The sequence below is a fragment of the Aedes aegypti genome, chromosome 3 (assembly GCF_002204515.2).
Source record: "Aedes aegypti strain LVP_AGWG chromosome 3, AaegL5.0 Primary Assembly, whole genome shotgun sequence".
Lineage (NCBI taxonomy): Eukaryota > Metazoa > Arthropoda > Insecta > Diptera > Culicidae > Aedes > Aedes aegypti.
In genome coordinates, this window is record NC_035109.1 from 291964188 (window position 1) to 291988308 (window position 24121).

Genomic DNA, 24121 nt, shown 5'->3' on the forward strand with positions numbered 1-24121 from the left:
AGAAATGATAAAAAATAAATCCAAAAATCCATCTAGTTATTGTATCAGCTATTTATTTATTACCCATATTTTATATAAAAAGGCGCTTTAGTGATCAGAAGTATTTTAATATTTATTATAAACTAGTGGTCCCGGCAAACTTCGTCTTGCCATCAAGTAGGCTGTTGAAAAACGCTATGCAAGTCCCGTGTAGAAAATGACATACAAACATCTTTAAATTTTTATTTATATAGATTTAAGTTTTCGCTTGTTTAAAAAGCTACGCTTGGAATGCGCACAGTCATCAATCATCATCATTGCGAAAACGGATGACGATGATTGAAAAGGTAAACTTAAGTCAAAGGTCTCCTGTCATTTGACCAGCTTCGTAAAACGGCTCACGATGATTCAATGTCGTTGACCCACTCTGGATTTCGTCTTATTTCATTTCTATCTCATTCTCGGATCATTCGCAACTAACAATTCATTGTCGAGAATCACTCGCAATTTGCTTTCGTTCCATTTTCAATTATATTTGGCTCACTGTCAATATCGACAGTTTCGTTTCGACAGATAGATGCTCGACAATTTTTTTCTTGGTGTTAAGTTATAAACTGAAAGCTCTCTTTACCAAACAATCCAATCCAACTCGGCAAGCGTCCTAGAATAAATGTACGACTCGTGCTGTAAAAATCATCATTCTATAACTTTTTGCGTAAACTACTATATTTCCAGGAAGTTTCTGGGCCAAATAGACCCAAGCACAGGCACAAACGATTTCATCATTTAAATGTCAGCAAAATAAATTTTTATTGTAGAAATTGAAAAAAAAGATGATTGTTGCCGATCATTCAGCCAAGAATTCTGTCAAAATTCCTCCTAAGATTCATCGAAAATATTGTTCAAGATTTCGTTATGTTTTATCAAATTTTAATTATGATCAAATCATAAACTATTCCAAGACTGTTTGAAAAATCCTGCACTTTTGACATTCTGCACAGGAAACTGTGAGATTCACGTCAGGGATTCTGTGAGAAACCTTTCCGCGATTCAGGAATAAATGTCGAAATTCCATCTATATTTATGTAACAACTGTTGTGTCTGTCTACATCTAGAGGTACTCTTATATTCTACCTCATTATATGGATATATCTTATTTGATTTTACCTATAAGCATACATATAATAATGTTACTGGAAGAATTGCGTTATATAAAATACAAGACAATTTAAGAGAACTACGTTTTGGGTGTTTTGGAAAGCTTCATAGGGTTCCGTAAGAATCCTACGCAACATTTTGTGAAAATCCTGTTCCCAGTATATTTTTTATAAATCTTCAGACTAAATTGGACTAGTTTATTCAGCTCAAATCCAGAATATTATGTCTAGGGTTTCGAAGAATACTACCTAAAATTTTGTGCGCATTCTTTTTAGTTTGTGTATGATACCACGTTCCAATCTCTCCAAGAGCTGTGTAAAATTCATGTTCTTCGTTCTATGAGAATCCAGAATCCTACACGCAAACAAATGTTGTGGTATAATCTACCGAATCCATGGTAGTATTAAGAACTGCACCAACGACTACAAAAATCTGTTAAGATTACTATAATCTGGTAAAAATTACTGTGCAGTGCAGTAAATGTGACCATGTCCATAGTAACATCTATTGTAAAACATTGTATTTCAATCGGTGACACCCACCGTACAACACAGTGTGGTCAAAAATATGATGTCAAGCTTGTCAAATCAAGAATGTTTCTAGTCATAATTACTGCAACTATGATTAAATAAACCGAATATATTTTTTGTGTAGTGATGTTGACTATTTTTTGGTAGAGTGAACAGGTTAATGTAGTCGGTTGAAAATCGTTGGCGCAGTTGTTTCTACAATAAAATTCATTTCAGTGTACAGTTCAGCGAGACCAATTTTGCTTTTATGCCACTTTTTTCTGTTCGTGAATAAGATTATTAATAAGTAATAAAACTTGTCTTTTCTTAATTAATCATTTTGAGCTAGATTGACATGCACGATTATAATTATTCAATACTCAGACATGAGTGTTTATAAACTTGCTGCATTGGCGTTTCAAACTTTAAGTTGGTAGAACACCCTGAAAATCAGACATGAAAAGACTCCTCAAGCTTTTAGAGGACCGGACAATATTGACCCATGTGTCGCTAGTTAGGCAGCCGTACTTAGACCTCCAAGTTCTTTGTCAAATTGTGATTATTTTACCTAAAATGTATCGTAGTAAATTTGCACACAAGATTTTATTAGTTCATTGGCATTAATAACTTCATTCCTTAGAAACTAGAAATTTATTTAGTTCTTATCATGATTTTAGTAACTGATCTGACGTACATTTATGATTTATGCAATTGAAGATCAGTTATTTACATTTTCAATTTTTCAAATTGCCAAATTTGGATGACTTTGTATGGACTTTGGAAGTCTTTCTATTCGTACTACTGTAGTAAATTACGTAAGCTAAATTATGTCAGTACCTACGTATAAAATGTTAACGTTTTATTTCATACTTCACAAAAAGTCAGTTTTCCGTCGCGATGTTTACAACATGATGCCATACTTACCGTATAACCTGAAAATGAGAAAGTTAATGATTAAATGTAGCCAACCCTAGGGGAATTTTCCTAGCTACCTATACACCGGAACGGGAAATGCCTGTCCATTGCAGAGAATAACGAACGTCGAATTGATACTAACTTCCTTCCCTTCAAATTTACTGTTCACTTTGGGTTTCACAAGTCCCACGGGTTCTACATACAACGGAGGGGGAAAGATATGTTTTGTTCAAACAATCTAAGTGTCCAATAAAGTTATAAGATATAGAAAATAAAATAGCCTGAATGTTGAGGGGTTCGGGAGGAACTTTACCTAAAGCTTGGCATCGGGTACGACTGCCCCAAACATAGGACGGCAAAGTCTTTACCAAGCTGAACCTTCATTTCCTGCAGCAATCCACCGGAAATCTTGGGAGCGACACTACCAATAGGTTCTGTACAAAAGAAGAATCGATTGTTTTACCAATTACCCCTAAGAAAACTATAGCCAAATTGCCTGAATGTTGAAGACATGGTCGATTATACTATTGCGTTACCTAAAACTCGGTGTCGGATACGATTGTCCAAGACAGAGGATGGCAAAGTCTTCCGATTCTTTGGCACTCAAATCCTGCAGATGATGGCCGGATATCTTCGGAGCAACACTGCCAACGGGTTCTGGGACAACATTGGAAATGGAACAAGTCTACTAGAATGATTGCTTTTCTACTATCTACTACGGGTTACACAAATTGCCTGAACGTTGTCGGATCGATTGGTAGTTACCTGAACACGGGAACCGGGAATGACTGCGCCGGGCAAACTATGGAGAAGCTTTCGTTCGACCTGACAACCATTTCCTGTAGACGACCACCGGAAACTTTCGGCCCAACGCTGCCCACCGGTTCTGCGAAGAATGTTAAATACCCAATGATATATGAATTGTGGGGTGGCCCATAATCATCGAAGTGTAATACCCTTAAATTACAGCAACAAATTTGTTGGACCTTCAGAAGCTACTGTGAAAATTTGAAAATAATCCATCAAGTCTAATGCGCTCAATGCGAGTTTGCAGTTCGTATTTTAGAAAATCGATCAAATGTATGTGACAATTGAGTGTAGATGGCGCAGTAATCGGTGAATTTATTTTGCTAGTGACTTAAAGATTCCCGAAGCAATGGAGAAGAAACCACAATGGAAGTATGAACATATTTTTTGTGTAGAGAGTTGCCCGTTTCTCCCCAGGGGAACAAGCATTATAATTTTCCTAGGTCAGTCATTGTCAAATTAAAGTGCCCACTTGCTCCTAATCACGCAATTTACAAAATGTTATGTTAAAACAAGTATCCCTGCCGTCAAATTGATTATACTTCATAGTTATAATCATACATATAATCTTTCAGATACAGAGCAAAAAAGTATAAATTTTTGAGGTGTAACAAAAATCTACTCTTGCGAAAGACGAGATTCAAATTTTTTCGGTTATTTTTATACCATACAAATTGTATTGGAGCCAATAAAGGCAATCTTCTACGAATTATGTTATTTTTTTTTCATCGTACAAAAAATACCAAAAATACTGTTATACAGCTAGGAAACAGTAGAATATTCCACTACTCTTGACTCAAAACCGACCAAAATGTCACTTACACCCCTTTGCGTTTGAGCCCCCATTTATCTTAAGCTTTTTATCACAAAAATGTTGTTTTATCGATGCAATGCTTTCTGGAGACATTTTGAAGCGATTTGTGATAGTTTTTTTTTATCAAAACCTGTTCAGTTGCGCTGCTTTACGGCCTAAATATGTTTCAACCTACCATACTGCCTATATCAGCAAATAAAACTGCCTAAATTAGACTTGTTTTAAAGAATAACCTTAACACTGGTAGTATAAATACCTATGTAGAGTTTTTAATTGTATTTAACGAATAAAACATAAATTAATATAGATGGTCTGCATGAATCACATTATTCAAGTATTTTACTATCATAAACACATTGACAGAGGTACATAAGGTGGACAACACATATCTCTTAAAATGGATACATTCCAGTACACCCTTGTAAAATAAATACTAAAGTGGTTTGTCCATATCTCTTGAATTACACGGTATTCCATAGACCGTTATTATCAGAAAAAAATCTCCAACAAATCTGCACTCATCAGTAGTCTTCTATAATTATAATTCATGCCTGGGACAATTAAAAAAAAATCGTAGGGCCTGATTTTAAATCACACCTTTTTAAAGTTATAAGTTCACAAATTTAAAGGGAATCAGTGATTTCAAAACTGGTTTTCGCTTACTACGTTTACAATTCAAACCTAGTTCACAGCTGGTTTGTCTACTGATTTGCAATTTCTGGAATAAATTTGTAATCAGAAGATCGACCAAATTTAGAGTTGTGCCCTTTTTAAGGCGTAACCATCAGAAGCACTAACTTTAAATATATTGAAGAGCCATATCTAATATTGTTTATCATGTACAAATGATGTTGATGAGAAACTGCTACTTCATGTCACTGAAGTTTTTCACAATCAACTCATTTTTATAGGCTCAAGCGCTAGCTTACTACTGTGTGTTGCTGTCCTTATTTGCTACATGTTAGCAATACTTAAAAGGTGTTTATGAGAAGCAGGGTTTATCAAATATATTATATTAACAATATGAGTCACTCTCATATATTTCTGGCGACCCCCTTTTCTGTGATTGTAGCGCCACACAAGGCAAACGTGGCAACTAATACACTCTAAACATTCGAGCTCATCAAAGTGACGCTAGTGACACTTCATATCATATCCAGCGTAACATATGAAAAGTACCAAGCTACAATCTGAATGAACTTTTTCAAAGTTTCAAAATAATTTGTACACATACGATAGAAGACCATTCTGTATTATTAACAAAAGTATGTGCTGGAACATTGAACAGACTTTGAAAAAGGGACAAATGAACAGTCAAATTAAGTACTATGTAATTTATACACCGTGCTTCATAAGAGTTTTTAAATGAAGCGTAAGTATTATCAGGCTTGACAGAAACTCCTCAGCGATGCAAAGAGGAGGCAATTTTGCCGTTTTTCTGAGGAGAAAAAAATGAACTCAAAATTTTCAACACAGATCCTCAAGCGATTCGAGTGAGAGTACATAAAAATGCGAGGATTTTTTCTGGTACTCTCTCTCTCTCTCTCTTTTGTTGCGATGCTCACCTTTACTCACGCTTCAAAAGGATTCTTGAGTCTGCCATCCGAACAAAGCAGTCCACGGGGAGTTTTGAGAGCACCCTTTCTTGATGGAATTTTACTCTGTTGTGTTTTGTGTTGCATCTTCCTCGCTCATTTTTCGTTGCCTCTCTGCTTACCTTTTTTTCACTCCTCCGCAAAGAGGCAAAGGCAGCACGCTGCTCTAGAGTATTTCACCGAACTCTAATGATGTTGAGGAGAATTATCAAGCCTGAGTATTATGATCAAATTCTTTGCATTGATTTCACAGCGAAAGGTCGCTGAATCATTTGCCGTTATCAAAAAGGTCAACAGCATTATGTGTCGATTTTAGACAACTGCAGACTGATTTGCATTACTTAGAAATTACGAGTTTGAAATCCAACTTGGCCATGGACCTATGCACGGTTTCACTATTTGATGTTTTAGCGGTGCCGTGTTATTTTTGTGACAATGGAAACCAGTGAATTCGGCACCGCTTAAACGTCAAATTAGTGAACTCGTGCATCAGTCCATTGAAAATAAATACGGGCTATTTTGTTTTAAATAAAGTGAAGTATTGCGGCGCTTATATTAAACCCACATCCAACGGCGGCAGTAACACGCAGAAGATATGCGCGCAATTCAAACGCAACGTCAAAATTCAAGTAGGCTTGAATTTTTTCGTTCTTCAAGGACACAAATGTTTCAAATTTGCTAAATCTAAAGGAAATTTTCTCGATTCCCAGGGCATAAAAGTATCTTCGTACCTGCCACACGATATACACATGCAAAAATGGTCAATCGGCAAAGAAAGCTCTCAGTTAATAACTGTGGAAGTGCTCATAAGAACACTAATCTGAGAAGCAGGCTTTGTCCCAGTTGGGACGTAACGCCAGAAAGAAGAAGAAACCATATCATGCGACACATCAATCTTCAAAATTTCAAAAGTGGAGTACAATACAATGCATATTGAGTAATTTCTTGCAACTTAGGGTCATCTACACGCCGGGAGTTTAATATGATGCCCATTGAATACGACTAGTTCAAATATATTTAGGCCGTAAAACATTACACCTAAGTAGGATTTGACCAGAAACTATCTCAAATCGCTTCGAAACGCCTTCCAAAAGTTGTGCATAGATGAACACATTTTCTAATTGAAGAAAACCTTAAACGGGTAGTTTTTTGACACATTTTTTTGAATACATTTGTTTTATCTTAGTGAAAATCTAATTTTTGTTTTAATTTAAACTTTATTGCTTTTTTTCATAAAGATGATATAAACATTTTAACGAAAGAATTTGCATGATTATAAACGAGTGGGCACTGTATAACTTTTTTTTGTTTCTCAACCAAAAGACTTCTAATATGTTGCAATTTCTTCGCCATCGTTCAAGGAATATTTAAATCAAGAATAATAGAAATTCATCAACAACAGCGCTACCTATGGTGGAAAATGTAATTGGTACATTTTTTATATACATTTAATGGATTTTCTTCATACACACTTCAAGCTTGTTGCCTCCCCCTCTTAGGCTTAATGGACTTTACTCGAACTTTCACAGTGGGAATGAAATGAACAAATTCGGAGGGCGTAACCTACAATTTTTACAGTCTTATATTTTATATACAAATGGGCCACCTTAACGAATAGCTACGAAGAGGTTGTTTTAAACATAGCACTGAATGTTGGGATGATAGGAATTATAAGAGCAAAACCAAAACGAAGATGAGTTGTGACAAGATGCGTGTTTTCAAAACTAGCTGATTAAGCAACAAAATGACATATTCAAAATAGTTATAACATTTAACCGTGGTCTGCATGTTGGACGCCTTTAATTAAACCGTGGGATATCCCCCGAAGAAAATTTTCGTAAAATTTCTATCAATCACACTCTGCCTTGAATGCCGAATCAAACACAGGGAACATCCCACTTCGAGCGTCCAACTTCAGATCCCTTGGTTGTTTCCAGTTCCAATCATACAGAGGTGTCGCTAGGTGTTAAATGTTTCTCAAAAAAATTGTACAGAAAAAAGCACAATCGACAATCACCTGAAGGCCGGTGTTGGAAAGGCTTGGGCAAGGCAGAGCATGGCAAAATCCTGTGCATTGGTTACACTCATTTCCTGAAGGCGGTCCCCGGAAATTTTCGGTGCAACACTGCCGACAGGTTCTGATAGGGAAAAAAGAAGAGAAAAGAGAGAAAAGAGACATTTGATTTTAGGCTTATTTTTTTCTGGCATTGGTTCTTGAACAATCAATCGGTCTGTAATGTAGTCTTTGGCGGATGATGATTAACGATTCAAACGATATAAAATTGGATGTTTTCGAAAATCAAACCAAAGCAACTGAACAATGCACAAAACGCTTTCTGCCTGATTCAACAAAGCCTTTCCAATGGGCCTTTGGTGATGGATTTCGATTAGCTTTTTTGCAATTTTGAAACGATGATGATAGACGAGGATGGGCCATTTCACATAACCAATAGTTTACAAAATGACGTTTCCCATAATCTACTTTTATGGTAAAATTGAATACGCCCTAGGCGAATCGTCTATTATGGGAAACTTCAAAACGCCAATTATGGGAAATGTACCACCCCCTCGCTGATGATGAAGAATATTAGTATGCAGATGGCTTACCTCATGATCGGAACGGGAAACGCCTGCGCCTGACAGAGCAATGCAAAGCTGCTGTTGGCTGGTTTTTCGAAAATGCTACCCTTCGACTCGGACGAGAACGTTGGCGGTTTGGAACCAACGGGCTCTGTGTGATGGGAAAAATGTGTGTGTACATATGTTGGTGTTAGTTGAGTTTAGTTGTTGGGTAAATGCATTGCCAGAATGTTGGAATTTTTAGGTACTGATGAGTATGTTATGCTTTGCACAAGATCCTGTATTTTCATATAACATTTGATGCGCTGCATGAACAGTAGTTTCTGGAAAGATACAGTGGGCAGGACATGTTGCAAGAATTCTGGAGAACAACTCTGCAAATATGGTGTTTGCTTGAAATCCGGTTTGTGCAAGAAGGCGCAAACACTTCAAGAAATCATATCAAGAATATTTCCCCTCAATTTCTCTTTGAATTCCGGCAGTGCTTCCTTCTAAAACTGATGCAGGGATTCCCTCTAGAAATTCTCTCAGTAATTCTTTGAATATGAAATCCCTTCATCGGGTTTCTCTAGAAAGCCTTCCACGAGTTCCTAAAAAAATCTCAAAGGAATTTTTTCCAGTAATGTTTTCCTTGAATTTCTTCAGAAATAACTACTGGAATCAAGACCAAGATTATATATGGGGATATATGAAAAGGAGTAAATTCAAATTGGAGATCCTTCCTTACGAATACTTAAAGATTGACTTGACTGAGGAGTTTTCCAGTATGTGTTTCCTTCGGGGACTTTTTCTGCCAGGATTCTGTTCGCCTACAACTGGAGACAAAGAAGAAAGACGACCTTCAACTCTACCAAAACTTAGTACACGGTTGCTGGTAGATAACGAGGCTGGTCCAGTGGTGAAGTTGTTGAAGAGTATGTTTTCTTGAAGTTAACATAAGTGATGCGGCTGCAAATAGGGCCTTTGATGGACTATGTTAGCAACATAGGTCTCGCAACATTCACACAAAAACAAAATTTGCCCTGTATAAGACGCTGATACTTCAGGATCAAACGGTGTGCGTCACGCGTGAATCACAGGGTATGTCGAAGGAACCAAGAAGCGAATGAAACATGACAAACTTCAGTGGGCTGGTCATTTAGTACCAAAGTGGAAAAGAGTGCAAAACGTAATATTAAGCGGGAAGCCACGTTGCGGCGGTAGAAGGCCAATGGATATACGTAGTGTAGGAGGTCCTGGGAATCCTAAACGTTCAGGACAACTGAAGTTGTTTCATCTAGGGCCGACCAACGTCTTAAAGAAATTCATGCATATTATTCTCCACCAATTCCTTTAAACATTATTCCAGAGGTTCTTGAATTTTTTCCAGTTATTCTTTCATAATCAGCAGTACAAATTTCAACTGGGTTTAGTCTGAAAAATTCTCCGATATTTTTTTACCGATGCCAGGAAATTTTCAAGATGTCTCACCAGAAGTGCATTCTGCAAAAAATGCTTAAAGAACCCCACCAGAAATCACTTTCCGAATTTCTCAAAGAATTTTATCAGATAATCTTTAGGAATTTATCTAATGTTAACTCTACGTATCACTCCAGAGATTGCTCGAGGAAATCCTAAATGGTTTCTTTTTCGAATTTTCCCAGGAATTCCAACAGATATTCTTTAAGATGTCCTTTTAGAGATTTATTCTAAACATTCTCCCAAGGCGGCATCCACAAATTACGTAACGCTCTAGGGGGAGGGGGGAGTAGTCTCAAGCGTTACGGCTTATACATAAATTCTAAATTTTTCATACAAAAATCGTAACGGAGGGGGGGGAGGGGTCAAAAATTCCCAATTTTAGCGTTACGTAATAAAAGGATGCTGCCCAAGAACCTTTGCATTAATTCTTTTAGAGATACCTCTGGAGTTTCCTCTAGGAGAAATCAATCCAGGAATTTCTCTGAAATGCACAACGGATTTTCTCTGAAGTACGTCTAAGGTATACTGCCCTAAGATCTGCTTCAGAAACTACAAGAAAGTTTTATAGAAATTTCTCCAAGATTACCTTAAGTTACTTCTTCAAGAACTTGCTCTCGAATTCTACAGAATTATCTAAATTCCGCCAGATTTTTATATGCCTACCAGAGAAATTCTGTCAAAGACTTTTCAAGGTATTTGTCAAGTCAAGCGTGTGCTTACGGCTCATACAAAAATTTGAAATTGTTCATACAAAAAGCGTTACGGAGGGGGGGAGGGGGTCAAAATATTCAATTTCAGCGTTACGTAATAAATGGACGCTGCCTAAGGGCGTAAGTCGCATGATCGATTTCTCTTCATCGATCCTCTCTTCTGTGAATAAAGGTAACAATATGCGGATTTGTTAGCATTTTTTCACTTCAAGACGCTAGGCAGCGATGCAATCTTGCGTCAAGAGGTGAAAAAATACTGACAAATTTGCGTCTTGTCACCTTTATTCACAGAAGAGAGGATCGATCATGCGACTTACGCCCTTATTCTAGCACACGCTTGAAGTGATTCTTTCAGAATTCTACCACGAAAAAGAAGAAAAAGAATAGGCAGGACCGAATTTAATAATTTAAAACAAAATTAAAATAATGGATTAGTATGGTTTACTAGATCAAAACAATCATTTTTCATCTAATCTGAAATTCAGGAATTTCCCAAAAAATACTTCAAGTTTTCCAACAAGAACGTCTAAAAAAATCATCTGACGGTTCCTCCTAGACTTCCTCAAGGTGCTATAGAAAAGTCTACAGGTTATACCCTTACAATTGTCCCATGGATTTTTTCAGAAACTTTTCCATCGTTTTTTTTTAGAATATTGCTCCAGGAATTGCTTCACAGCTTTCAACACACACAGCTCAATGGACAATTCCTTCATTGTGTACCAGTTATTATCGAACTTGAATGAACCTAAAATTTTCCTTCCCTGGGTCTATAGTCTAACTTTAGCACACCGATAGAATGGTGCGAAATTGGAAAAATTAAGTTCAAATGTTTTATATGTAGAATTCTAAAGAAGACGATCCATCAGACAAACTATAAAATACCTTTAGAGACTTTTGGCCTCTAAATTTCTGTCAAAGTACAAACAAAATAAAGAAAATTAGAAGAAAAAAATGAACACGTTACTGGTCTTTGTTTAAGGCTCATATATCATATCGCATTACGAAACCGAATAATTTTCGTTGATATTTCTAATTCATTCTTTACAATTAAATTATATGTGTTAGTTAAGGTTGGGTGACAAAATATCGATAGAAAAAATGTCAAATTCCAAAACGTCGAAAGTACAAAACGTCGAAGGGACAAAACGTTGAAAAGAAAGAAAACGAAGAAAACGATTTTTTTGGAAGAATGATACTCTTCCGAAAGAGTAAATAATTCATTATGTGTCAAACGTTATTCATAGCATATTTAATCGATCCCGATGTAAAAAAAGAAGAAGTCTGACGAACAAAGTTGAAAATACCCCACTTTGGACGTTTTTGTCCCATTCGACATTTTGTATTTCGACGTTTCGGCATTCGACGTTTTGTCTTTCGACATTTTATCCCTAAAACTAGTAAAATTGGAGTAAATTTCAAAACTGAAAAAGCAAAGAAACGACAAATCGAAAAAAGTAAGAACACACAGCTGTTTTGTTTCACAAATAAATCAGCTGTGTATTTTTTTCGGTTTGTAATTGATTTTCAAAAAAAATTGCTTTTTTCAGTTTCGACATTTGCACCAATTTTACTAAGGCCTCAAGAAACGTATTCGATTTTGAACAGCTAGCTAGGACTTGTGTACATATCTCAGTTCGTATATGTTTATGCCACTCTGCTAAATTTGTCTAAAAAAGTGGCTGTAGCAGTTATCTAAGAAAGGTGAACCAGTCGTTCATTGCAACATGGTTCTACGACAAAGAAGTTATGCTAACAATTAAAATAATCGAAAAGTCAAATCTACAAGCAGTGGAATCAAACAATTATTTTGTAGTGCATACATAAAGCAAGACTCGGTCTCAAATTGGAACAGTTAGTCTCGTATTCTGCGCTGTCCCAAACAAAGTGGTTGATTTCTTGGTATCTTCTCTCGAAGATATTGACAGAATTTATTATTATCATTGTCATTTGACTTACACTAGTTTCTGTAGCAAAATCTCAAGAGGATCTTGTGTAGGTCACACTACAATTTTAAGTACTGATGACGATTATGGTATAAACTGCCATATTTTTAGCAAGGTATCCATTAGGCCGTCCCTTATTTTTCGAAAATGCGAAATGTTATAAGTTCGTCATTGTAAAGTGCTCGTTTTGGTAAAATATCACGTAAAAATTTTAAGTCTGTACGTGGACGCTAAGTGGTCCCCCAACGACCCTAAAGGTATTAGGTGTTCATGACCTGTTGCTCGTTGCTCTTGTGTACGCAACATGAGTACGAAAAGCCACTAGTAACAAATTGATAATCAGCATAGAATTTTAAGTAAAATAAAATTTTATACTCTGGATATCTTCATAACACTGCACGCATAGACCGTTAAGAGAGAACCACAGAGCCTAAACCCCCTGTGCTCCCCAGATAGCCGGGTTAGGCGAAAATTTTTAGCTTTGCTTGAAATGCGAAAATTCTATAGAAAAAAAAACACCTCACACGCCGAGGACCTGGGATAGAATCCCATCCCCGAGATAATCTCTTATGGTGTAAAAGTTATAGAGACGACTTCCTTCGGAAGGGAAGTAAAGCCGTTGGTCCCGAGATGAACTAGCCCAGGACTAAAAATCTCGTTAGGGTGAGCACAAATGTAGAGAACCAGACAACCGTCACTGGTCAGTCGCTGGTGATGAGCAATCGACAAAATTTTCAGCGCGAACGGTTGTAAGGTTCTCTAGATTTGTGCTCTTAAAAAATTGAGGTTTGGCTTCGATGTTGGCTTCAATGATGCTTCGATTGACTTGGACCTTAATACAGATGAAAAATATAGTATTGTCGATCAATTTGTATCGGATTCATTGATTGTATCGAATTAAATATCGATATTTTGCCATATGGGAACATCTCTATCTAGCCGTTCAACTCTAACTAACTAACCTTGTAATGGGAACCGGGAAAGCCTGTGCCTGACACAAGAGCGCAAAATTACTGGTGCTCGGTCGACGAAAAATGCTGCCCATCGAATCGGACGAGAAGGTTGGAGCTTTCGACCCGATAGGCTCTGTAGAACAAAATAATACAAACTCGTAATTGAAAGCAAGGTATTTTCCCTAAAGAACTAAATATAACAAATTGCCTGAATTTGGAAATGGATACCTAGTGATTGGAACCGGATACGCCTGGGCTTGACAGAACAGAGCCAAACTGGAGTTACTTGGCTTCATGAACATGCTGATTTTCGAATCGGATGAAAACGTCGGCGGTTTCGATCCAATGGGTTCTGTTGATATCAGGATTTAGAATTACACCTTAAACAATTAACAAAGGTAGGGAGCCGGATCCTATTCTTGGCGTTTTTGATTCACTTCGACAGCAGGGTTTTTTTTTGAAAGCTACTGAGCTCATATTTGGCCACAATATGTGTTGTATTGAAGAGCTTCATATGGCAAAGTTTCAGACAATTCGACCTAGAAAAACTCCCCATGCCAAAGTGAATCATGGAAGTGCCCAAGTAGCTCTGCACCCTACTACAAATTGCCTGAATGATTTGAAAAAAAAAAATAGTCGATTCGACGAAAGAGCATTACCGATTGATGGGAACTGGGAAACCCTGTGCCTGACAGAATAACGCCAACGTTTTGTTACTATCTTCAACATAACTACTGCTTCGAGCAGTTGACGGAAAGGATGGTGCTTTCGATCCGATAGGTTCTGTAGATAAGTAAAACAATTGTTACCAACCAGTCCCGAAATGATCCATAAATAAAATATAAAACAAACTGCCTGAATGGGATTTGAGTATTGAGTAGGTACCTTGTGATCGGAACCGGGAAAGCCTGAGCCTGACAAAACAGTGCGAACGTAGTATTGCTAGGATACTTGAAGGACCCACTAAGGAGCGCCGAAGGAAACGTTGGTGCCTTCAATCCAATGGGTTCTGAAAATGTATGTATCGCACTCGCATAAGCGATTTAAGCCAAAATAGAACAACAAATTGCCGTCGAATATTCGAAAATGTTGGGATGGCGGTACCAATAGAGTCGAGGTTTACCTTGTAATCGGTACGGGGAACGCCTGTGCCTGACAGAACAACGCAATGGTCGAGGTGCTCGGTAACTTGAAGGAACTACTCAACGCGGCTGACGGGAACGACGGAGCTTTCGATCCGATCGGTTCTAGAGATAATGGGGATGATTTATACTTAATCAATGACTGCATTCTTCTAATTCAAAAACAAATTGCCTGAAGGTTTTTATCTACTAGGTAAGCGATAAAGCGAATATTCGGTTAACTATACCTTGTGATAGGCACTGGGAAGCCCTGAGCTTGACACAGCAGTACGGTGCTAGAATTGCTTGGTTCAATGAACGAACTTGTCCGGGAAGCGGTCGAAAAACTAGGTGCTTTCGATCCGATTGGTTCTGAAAAGGATATATTGAGATGTTGGAGGGGAAGTGTATTACTGTCGTAATGCAAACAAAGTGCCTGAATGTGAGACTTATTGATATGATGAATTTTTCTACACTGTAGAATCAACAGTAAACCTTGTTATCGGCTCATGAAACTATACTATAAAATTTCATAGTTACAAAGGGTTCCGGTTCCAGTGGTCACCAGGACTCGGCTACGAAGAGAACCATGTTGGACATGTGGAATTACAGTATACTCAGTCTAGAAGGCTACAATCATCATCAAATTGCTCAAGATGCAGACCATGTGGATATATACTGTCTTCAGCAAACTGGCGTCGGTAAAAATATCCAGTAGGGGCTAATTAAGCGATATTCTGAGATTGCGAACACATAAAGGAGCTGTTCTTGGCAATGTTGCTCAGAAGAATAAGGACTTCCACGTGAGTTACAATTTAGTTCAGAACTCAGCCACAATGTGGCTGGTCATTATTCGTCCCTTTAATACTCATAAGGATTCGACTGAAATCTGTATCAGATTTTTTAATTGAAAACCGCATTTTATTGTCCAGAAATCGAAGCCAAAAAGTCATTCACAGGACTTCCTTAGTTCGACTGTTAGGCATGCGACTACATAGTAAAACAGTACTGATATGGTGGTTCAGTTCAAGTTTCAGCCTTGATCTTATCGAGATAAAAATTTTCTAGAATTTTCTGGGCCATATGCGTTTTTGGGCAATACAATTGTGTGAATAAATTTGCACCGAGAGCAATACCTAGAACAATACTTATTCTTCTTCTTCTTGTCATTAACGTCCCCACTGGGACAGAGCCGGGTACTCAGCTTAGTGTTCTTATGAGCACTTCCACAGTTATTAACTGAGAGCTTTCTTTGCCTGAGTTTCTATGCCCAGGGAAGTCAAGGCAATTTCCATTACGAAAAGATCCTGGACCGACCTGGAATCGAACCCAGACACCTTCAGCATGGCTGTGGTTTGTAGCCGCGGACTCTAACCACTCGGCTAAGGAAGGCCCCTTAGAACAATACTTGGGGTAGCCAAATTTTAGGCGGCAGATTCGAATCAAATTTTCTTAACTTCTTAGGTAATAATGTTTGTCTCGCAACGCAGAAAATATTTCAACATTGCTACAAAAATTCGACCAGGCAATTCTCTAAAATATCTCCAGGAATTCCTTTACGGATTCTATCAAAAATGGTTCTAAGGATATCTCTCGATTTTTTTCCGGAAGATTCCGTCAACAATTTCTTTGGGATTCATCCTGAAAAACACTACAAGTGTTAACGCCAGAAACTCCACTAGGGATTCTTCCAGTAATTTCATCTATCTATCTTCTATACAAATAAAAATTGAATGGTGATTGTATGTAACGAGTTAGCTTCCGAACGGGTCTACGGATTTGCACAATTCCTTCACCGTTCTGCTAGTTTTCGACTCCAACGTGTTCTTGTGTAAAGAAAATTTAGGATCCACTGAAAAAGTCAAGAAAACTGTCGAAATATAAAATGATATTTTGTACGGCAAAATAACGTTGAAATGAATGGTGTTTGTATGTCACGAGTTGGATCGAATTTGTATAATTCTTTTGCTGCTGCATTCGTCAAGGTTTCCGACGTGTTCGTGCGAGAAAAAAAAGTTTAGGAAAGTCGAGCAAATGGGAGACCGGCATTTTATAGCAATTTCGGCAGCCTACTTGATTGAAAGACGAAGTTTCTGGGGTCACTAATTATAAATACTTCTCAGAGCTCCTTATGACATTATTTTAGAGACTCCATCAAGATTACTCTATTTAATCCTCTACAAATTTCTTCAAAGCTTCCTCAAAGAATTCTTACAGGAATTTAACGAATTCTCTCGGGGGTTTCTCGATGATTATTTTTCAAAAAAAATCGAGGGTTCCTCCGAAAAAAAACTTTAAATAATCATCCAGGAATTGTGCCATGTATTTTTGAAGGACATCACCATGGATACTTCGAGGAATTCCTTTCAAGATTTCTTCAGAGCCAATCTTGTGATTTCAACCAGAAATTTTTCAGAGATACCTCTATTACTTTACGATTTTTTTCCAGCGTAGTGATCCCTTTCAAAAACAATCCAATAATCTCTGGAATTTCTTAGGTGGTCGCTTTCAAAAAGGTTGCATGGTTTCTTCGCCAGGGCAAAACAAAATCCTCCAGGAATTGCTCTAGAAATGTTTTGTTAGGAACAAATGCTGGAATATCTGCAAGTACTTATAAAAAATCTCTTTTAAAGAGACACTACACGTTAATGCTTCCAGTGGGCTATTTGCCCTTTGAAGGAAGCACCACACTAGACAACGGACTAGCATGCAACGCCCAGTGGCACAGTCGGAAAACATTCCTCTCGAAAAGTTTTTCGGCCTGAGACGGGAATCGAACCCACACTCCTTAGCACGATGTGGCTAAATGCCTCGGTGACACTAACCACACGGCTACGGAGCCCACTTTCTGTAATTCCTTCTCATGGAAATTTTCCAGAATTTTCTCCATTGAAAAGGTTTTTTTTTCTTAATTCTGAAAGGTGTCCTCTATTGATTTCTACAGAAATTCTTCCGAGGGCTTCTTTAAATAATTATGCTAGATTTTGTCAGTTGTACTAGAATTTCTTCAGGTTTCTTTTTCTTGGAAACAAATCCTCCTGTAATTGCAGTCAAAAATAAAATCATCGAGCTTATTAAATTAAAAAATAAATAAAACAAGAAGATATCCAAGTATTTATCTCGCGATTTATTCAGGGAATACGAGGGTATCCTTTTTGAAATCCATCAGGTATTCGTTAAGAAAATGTTTCAAGGAAAATCCTTCAGAGATTATTCCGGAATTTTTCAATTTTTTTCTAGTAATTTCTCCGTGAGGGAGCATAGATGTACTGAGGAATTACACCGACAACTTTTCCGAAATTCTTTCAAACAAGTTTTCGAGAAAGTTTTTAGGATTTTTAAATTTAACTTTTAATTCTTAAATCTTGTAGCATGCAGCATCACCTTACAAATACATCAGAAAACGGTAGCTTTTGCTACTCTTTGTAAAATTGACCAACATGGTTCAAAATGCACTAGTAATATTCATGGACTTCGGCTTCTAGGTATTTCTTTAAAAGTATTTCAAAATGATTCCCCTAAAAAATATTTTTTAAGAATCCTTAAGAATTCTTTCTGCAATTGCTGACGAAACAACTGGTTCGATGAAGAGCGCCAGAGAATGACAAACGTGAAGAATATGGAGCTTAAGATAGCATGAACCGAAACGATACGCGGAGATTTTATGCAACTGCCTATGACGCTCAGCCCAATACCCTATCAGTGCCCGCCATGTGCAATGATCGAGAAGGGAATTTGCTGGCCGATAAAACGACGGTGGATGCCAAATGGAAGGAGCACTTTCAGCAATTGTTAAACGGTGAAAATGGAAATGTAGCGAGAAACAGGATGAACATAGAGGACGACGATCAAGTTGTGGACCGACCATAAGAGAGTTTAAAAAGGCTATCAGCAAGTTGAAGAACTGTAAGGCTGCTGGGAATGACAAGATCCCGGTTGAGCTTCTCAAGCACGGAAGTGAGCAGTTTTACCAGTGAAGTACTCGGTAGATCCAATGTTAAAGCTGAAGGAATGGAAGGACGACGAAATGCCCACGGACTGGTTGGATGGCTTCATATTTACGCCAAATCTACAAGAAAGGGCACCTACTGGAGTGTGCCAACTACAGAGGAATTACCCCTCTGAATTCGGCGTACAAAATACTGTCGCGCTTCCTGGTTAACAGACTGAGGCCGCTTGAGGAGTCCTTCGTCGTGGTGAATACCAAGCTGGTTTTCGTGAGTGCTGCTCGACAACGGACCAGATGTTAACCTTGCGAATGATCCTAGATAAATTCCGGGAATATAACTTGAAGACACACCATCTGTTTATCGATTTCAAGGTGGAGTACGATTCAGTGGGACGAAATGAGCTGTGGGAGATACTGTCGGAACATGGTTTTCTAGCGAAACTTTTCAGGCTGATACCCAGGCTTTATTTTGCTTATCTTGATCTTTTTTATAGTCGCCTTTCCACATCTCCATATCGTAAGGACCATCGAGATAGGAAGAGATCGAGATAAAGAACAAACTTTTAATGTATACTAGATTGAAAAACACTCCGTTACCAAGAAAATAATAAACAATCAGACGGCGTTGTACGTTCCTAATTTGTTTTGAACCTCAAAAATTGGGTCTAGTAATCTTTGAAATTGGTAATATTGAGATTAAGGCTAAGTAGCTCGTCATTTGTTTTGGCAACAATGATGACTTTTTAGCTTGCATTTCAAAGTGATAATACGCAGCCTTCATAGTTTATATTGACTTGAAAAAATATCATTGTAGGCGCTAACATGCATAAAGTATGCTGATACTTTTTCAGGTGTGTCAGTGCAAAACCAACTGTTTTTCTGTTCCAACTGTTCCTAACCATTTATTCTACCAAAACGAAGTACATGGTTGCAGGTAGAGATACATGTAAACTTGGTGGTGTAGCTGCTGGTAGTGTTTGATGTGCTTGAAGTTGTTGGAAAATCTTGGAACACTTGAGCCATGTGACAACGACCTTTCCCGCGAAGTGAAAAGACGTGTTGCGGCTACGAATAGGGCCTGTTAAGGACTACGTTACCAGCTTAGGTTCCACAAGTTGCAAAGGGAAACAAAATTTGCGTCAATTTATAAAACCTTGATCCGTCCGGTCCTGTGACATTCTACGAGCACGAAGCGTGGACACGGAGTATTTTCCGCAGCACTTTACGCTCGAAAACACCGAAAATGGTTTGTGGCGCAGACACATGAATCACGAGTTGTATCAAGTGTAGAAAGATGTGAATATCATTAAGCGTGTGAAATACGGAAGACTTCAGTGGGCTTAGTGCGAGTGTTGAAAGAAATAATTGTGAAAATTATATTTGGTAGGGAATCAGGTAAAGGTAAACGACTTCGTGGAAGACCACAAATACGCTGGCTGTGCGCAGTGGAAGGGAATCGGACGACCCTAAACGTTCAGAGCAACAGGAAAAGAATCGCCCAAGACCGACGAAGCTCGAGCTCTACAATAAACCCGGCAATGGCATGACGCCACGCTGTAGCCATCAAGGTACAAGCAGTGCCGTATTTGGGCTTCGGGGGGCCCAGGTCAGATCTCATGAAGGGGGCCCTTTGTAAAAAAAAATCTTCACGTTTTGGTATTTCACGAACTAACGTATTGAATTCGAGTTTTTAACGAGATGATCGATCCAAACATATGAGGGTCCTATATTCAAAGTAGTGTAACTAACATTTTCGTTTGTGAGCTACATACATTGAAAAAAAAAAAAGAATATTCTAAGCTTTCCAATAGTGCTTTGAGGTAATTTTTCCGTCCAAAGGGAAAAATATAATAATTCTTAGGAGACGGGCTCGTTTTTTGACTTAATAATTTGAATACAGTGAAAAAGAGCTAAAAATCTTCAAAGCCGTTTTCTCTAAAGCTTTTTACCCTTCTTACAACCATAAGAAGGGTATAAAGATCGCTTGAAAAACCGACTTTTGATCCGAGGCCCGGAGGGCCAAGTCTCATATACCAATCGATAGAACTCGACGAACTGAGCACATGTCCGTGTGTGTGTATGTGTGTGTGTATGCGTGTGTGTATGTGTGTGCGTATGTGTGTGTATGTGTGTGTGTGTGTTACAAAAAATGTCACTCAATTATCTCAGCCGTTTGTCAACCGATTTAAACACTTTTAGCTCTAAAAGAAAGCTACAACATTCCCATAGAACGCTATTGAATTTCATTGCGATCGGACATTTCGTTACAGAGTTATGATTCAAACAGTATCGTGAAGTACTAGAAAAAGCATATTCTAATATTTTCAACTGTCTGCATTTTGATCGATATCTCAGCCATTTTTGAACCGATTTAAGTTCTTTTATCGGCTAATGAAAGCTCTGACATTCAATCATAAGCCTTCAAATTTTCATTGAAATCGGATTACTAGTTTCAGAGATATCATTGGAAGAATTTTCTAAAGTACTGGAAAAAAAATTTCTCTGAAATATTCATTTTTTTTACATTTTGATCAATTTCTCAGCTATTTTTAATCCAATTGAAGCTCTTTTTTCGTCGATTGAGAGCTCGGATATCATTCACAACCATATTGCATTCGAATTATAAATTACAGAGATAAAAATCTTTTTTTTCAAAAATCTCTAAAATTCCCCTATTTTTAATTTAAACTTGCACATAAATCTTAAAAAAATCGCTGGCAAAATCATTTTAGGACATCAATTTTTCATTTTTCGATATTATTTTACAGGATGGCAACATGGGTTTATAGACCCTCTTAAACTATGATAATAAGCGTATGAAAACTAATAAAGTTCGATATCCGCCTTTTGACGTGCAGTTTCCTGGACTTTTTCGCAAACCATTAAACTATTAGGGCAGATAGAACATAGTCACAACATCCTAAAGTTTGGTTATACACCGGGGATTCGCTGGTTGGAACACGACTGCCTTCCATCTAGCGAATCCGACCCGTTAGTAGGAAAGACTGACAGCTGGTGAAAATGCTCCACACAAACGCATCTGGACAGCAAATCGCCACAAAACGCACATATACATACGCATTTGTTCTATATATGGAGACTTCAAAGCGACGATTCTCAGACGTCAAAGTCAGTTTGACATTTTCTGTTGACATTTGAGTGCTTTTAGTTGGAATATTTTCCAACCAGCGAACATCCAACCATCGAGTCATTCCATGTAGCGGAACCCCAACGAGCGAATCCCCACTGTAATGGTACAAGGTTCCAAATGAATGATGAATAATAATTATCTCATACCTGTATGGAAATGTAAGAAGGGTTCAGTCTCACCATCGGTGGATTAAGTCAGGTTTTTTATTCTATTTAGTACAAGTTTCCATTATCTGAAAAAAAAAAAACACAAAGTATTTGCAGTACTGGCAATAATTCAGGGCACAAGGCCGATTGACCTGAAAATTGAACAGCAAAAACTTCAAATTAGATTTGTAAATGAATCATCAAATTCTAGCGAAAGTATCTAAGTTCCTAAAATCCACTCATTTTGATAGAAATGTCCAAATTTTGATACTTAGTTTACTTGCTACAAAGTTTTGCATTTCATAAGGGAACATTTGCATTTCATGTGGGGCCCAGATAGCCGTAGCGGTAAACGCGCAGCTATTCAGCAAGACCAAGCTGAGGGTCGTGGGTTCGAATCCCACCAGTCGAGGATCTTTTCGGGTTGGAAATTTTCTCGACTTCCCAGGGCATAGAGTATCTTCGTACCTGCCACACGATATACGCATGCAAAAATGGTCATTGGCATAGTAAGCTCTCAGTTAATAACTGTGGAAGTGCTCATAAGAACACTAAGCTGAGAAGCAGGCTTTGTCCCAGTGGGGACGTAATGCCAGAAAGAAGAAGAAGAAGAAGGGAACAAATTTTCAGAAGCATGTCTTTTTCTCAATATTCACATTTCGAAAATATTCTAATATGAAAATGTTGGCTTTTTTCTCAGAACAGTTTTTTTTATTAGCTTCCAAACTCTTGAATAGAATTCGATTAGTTTCTAATAAATCAAATTTCAAGTTATATATGAGTTGTTTGATACGACCGGTTTGAATTGCTTATAAAACCCTCTTTTGTGGCTTTTTTGTCAAACGTAGTGAAAGCGGGATAGTTATTTAACTTCCAACGTTTCGGCTCGTGGTTGGAGCCTTCATCAGGCATGTTTACATATAACCTCCCTGATGAAGGCTTCAATTACGAGCCGAAACATTGGAAGTTAAATAACTATCCCGCTTTCACTACGTTTGACCGAAAAAAGCCACAAAAAAGGGTTATATATGATATGTAGTTCAAATTTCAGGTCAATCGGTTTGCTAGAAGCTGTTATACAGTTCCCTAAACTTGACCAATTTTGTATAAAAATCGGCCTTCATGTACTTTATTCATGGCAATACTGTATATTCTTTTAATTATATTCAAAGTTTACTCTAAGCCTTTACTGAATTCAAAGAAAGCTTCAACTACGGAATACAAAATAGAAAAGCATTTAAAAATAATCACAAAAAAAAATCGCTTACTTTTTATGTTTCTGACATAATTGCAAATAAGTTTAAAGCAGAGTCGATGAATGGAGAGTTGCGCGAAGAGTGAAACCAAATCTACCTATCGAACTGTCAAACCGTCTACCTATCGAGCAGACCAGCAAAACAGATAGGGGCTATTTTCGAAGACGAAGAAGAACAACCATTCAAAGAAGTCTCTTCGCGCAACTCTCCATTCATAGACTCTGGTTTAAAGTGCTGATAGGAAGCAGATAAACTCTTTAAATTGAGCAGTGCTTTAGAGGTTTTGCCTATTTTTTAAGACCCTGCAAAAACGTTAAGCGCTTTTTCAATTCAAATATATTTTGAGAACTAACTTGAGCTTGAGCTTGAGCTTGAGCTTGATTGGCCGCCCGTGGATGCACTCCAGTATCGCCAGATCAGCTGCACTTAAACAAGGAACCAACCGAATGACTGCTTGGGACTAACAGGCATCCTCAGTGTATAAGTGCTGGTGATCTTCTATTTTTAGGCAACAATGGCACCTGCCACGTCAGAATGCAGACCAATGAGGGGAAGGGGGAGGAATTGATGATGCATTGAACTGACTCCCACGTAGACCGTATATTCCACTGCATCCACGTCAGTTCATGCGGGAGTGTATGGATTGGGGGAAAGGCATGGCAGAGAGGTTTGCTTTTGTGGTTAGCAGACTGCCTATGTATTAGGCGTAAGAAAGGCGTGCGCGTGGAAGTAGGAAGCGTTAGGGAAACGGTTTCTTGTCCGTCTCTGGTTCTAGCGTTTGCTATGAACGAATAGTTTGAGTGTGATATATTTAGAATGGAAGATAGAAGCAAGTGAGAGATATACAACTACAAAGTACGAGGAAAGGGACGGGCCTGGGATTGAACCCAAGACCTTCTGCATACGAAGCAGAAGCGGTAGCCATCAGACCACCAACCCCGTCAACTTACCACTTTCAAATATATTTTGAGAACTAACTAGAGAAAAATTTCGAAGATTTTGGCTATGATTTTTTCGTAATATATTGGAGGATAACAATTTACCAAACCATACTGTGAGATTAGGCAATGAAAA

The 24121-nt window shown here is 37.9% G+C and overlaps 1 protein-coding gene across 44 annotated transcripts in view; it reads right to left on the reverse strand.

Annotated features, from left to right (window-relative positions):
* LOC5573626 (Down syndrome cell adhesion molecule-like protein Dscam2) overlaps positions 1-24121 on the reverse strand; it is a 302956-nt gene that overhangs the window by 138715 nt on the left and 140120 nt on the right. For 5 of the 44 annotated variants that reach the window (XM_021849884.1, XM_021849891.1, XM_021849859.1 and 2 more), the window contains exon 6: positions 3327-3447. The exons of 34 other annotated variants lie outside the window; for them this stretch is intronic. In XM_021849884.1, the coding sequence (XP_021705576.1) occupies positions 3327-3447 (121 nt within the window). Of the gene's footprint in view, positions 1-2874; positions 2996-3326; positions 3448-7794; positions 7916-8384; positions 8509-13433; positions 13558-24121 lie in introns of those variants that run through there. 5 more of the 44 variants (XM_021849861.1, XM_021849875.1, XM_021849896.1 and 2 more) reach the window with 4 other exon arrangements.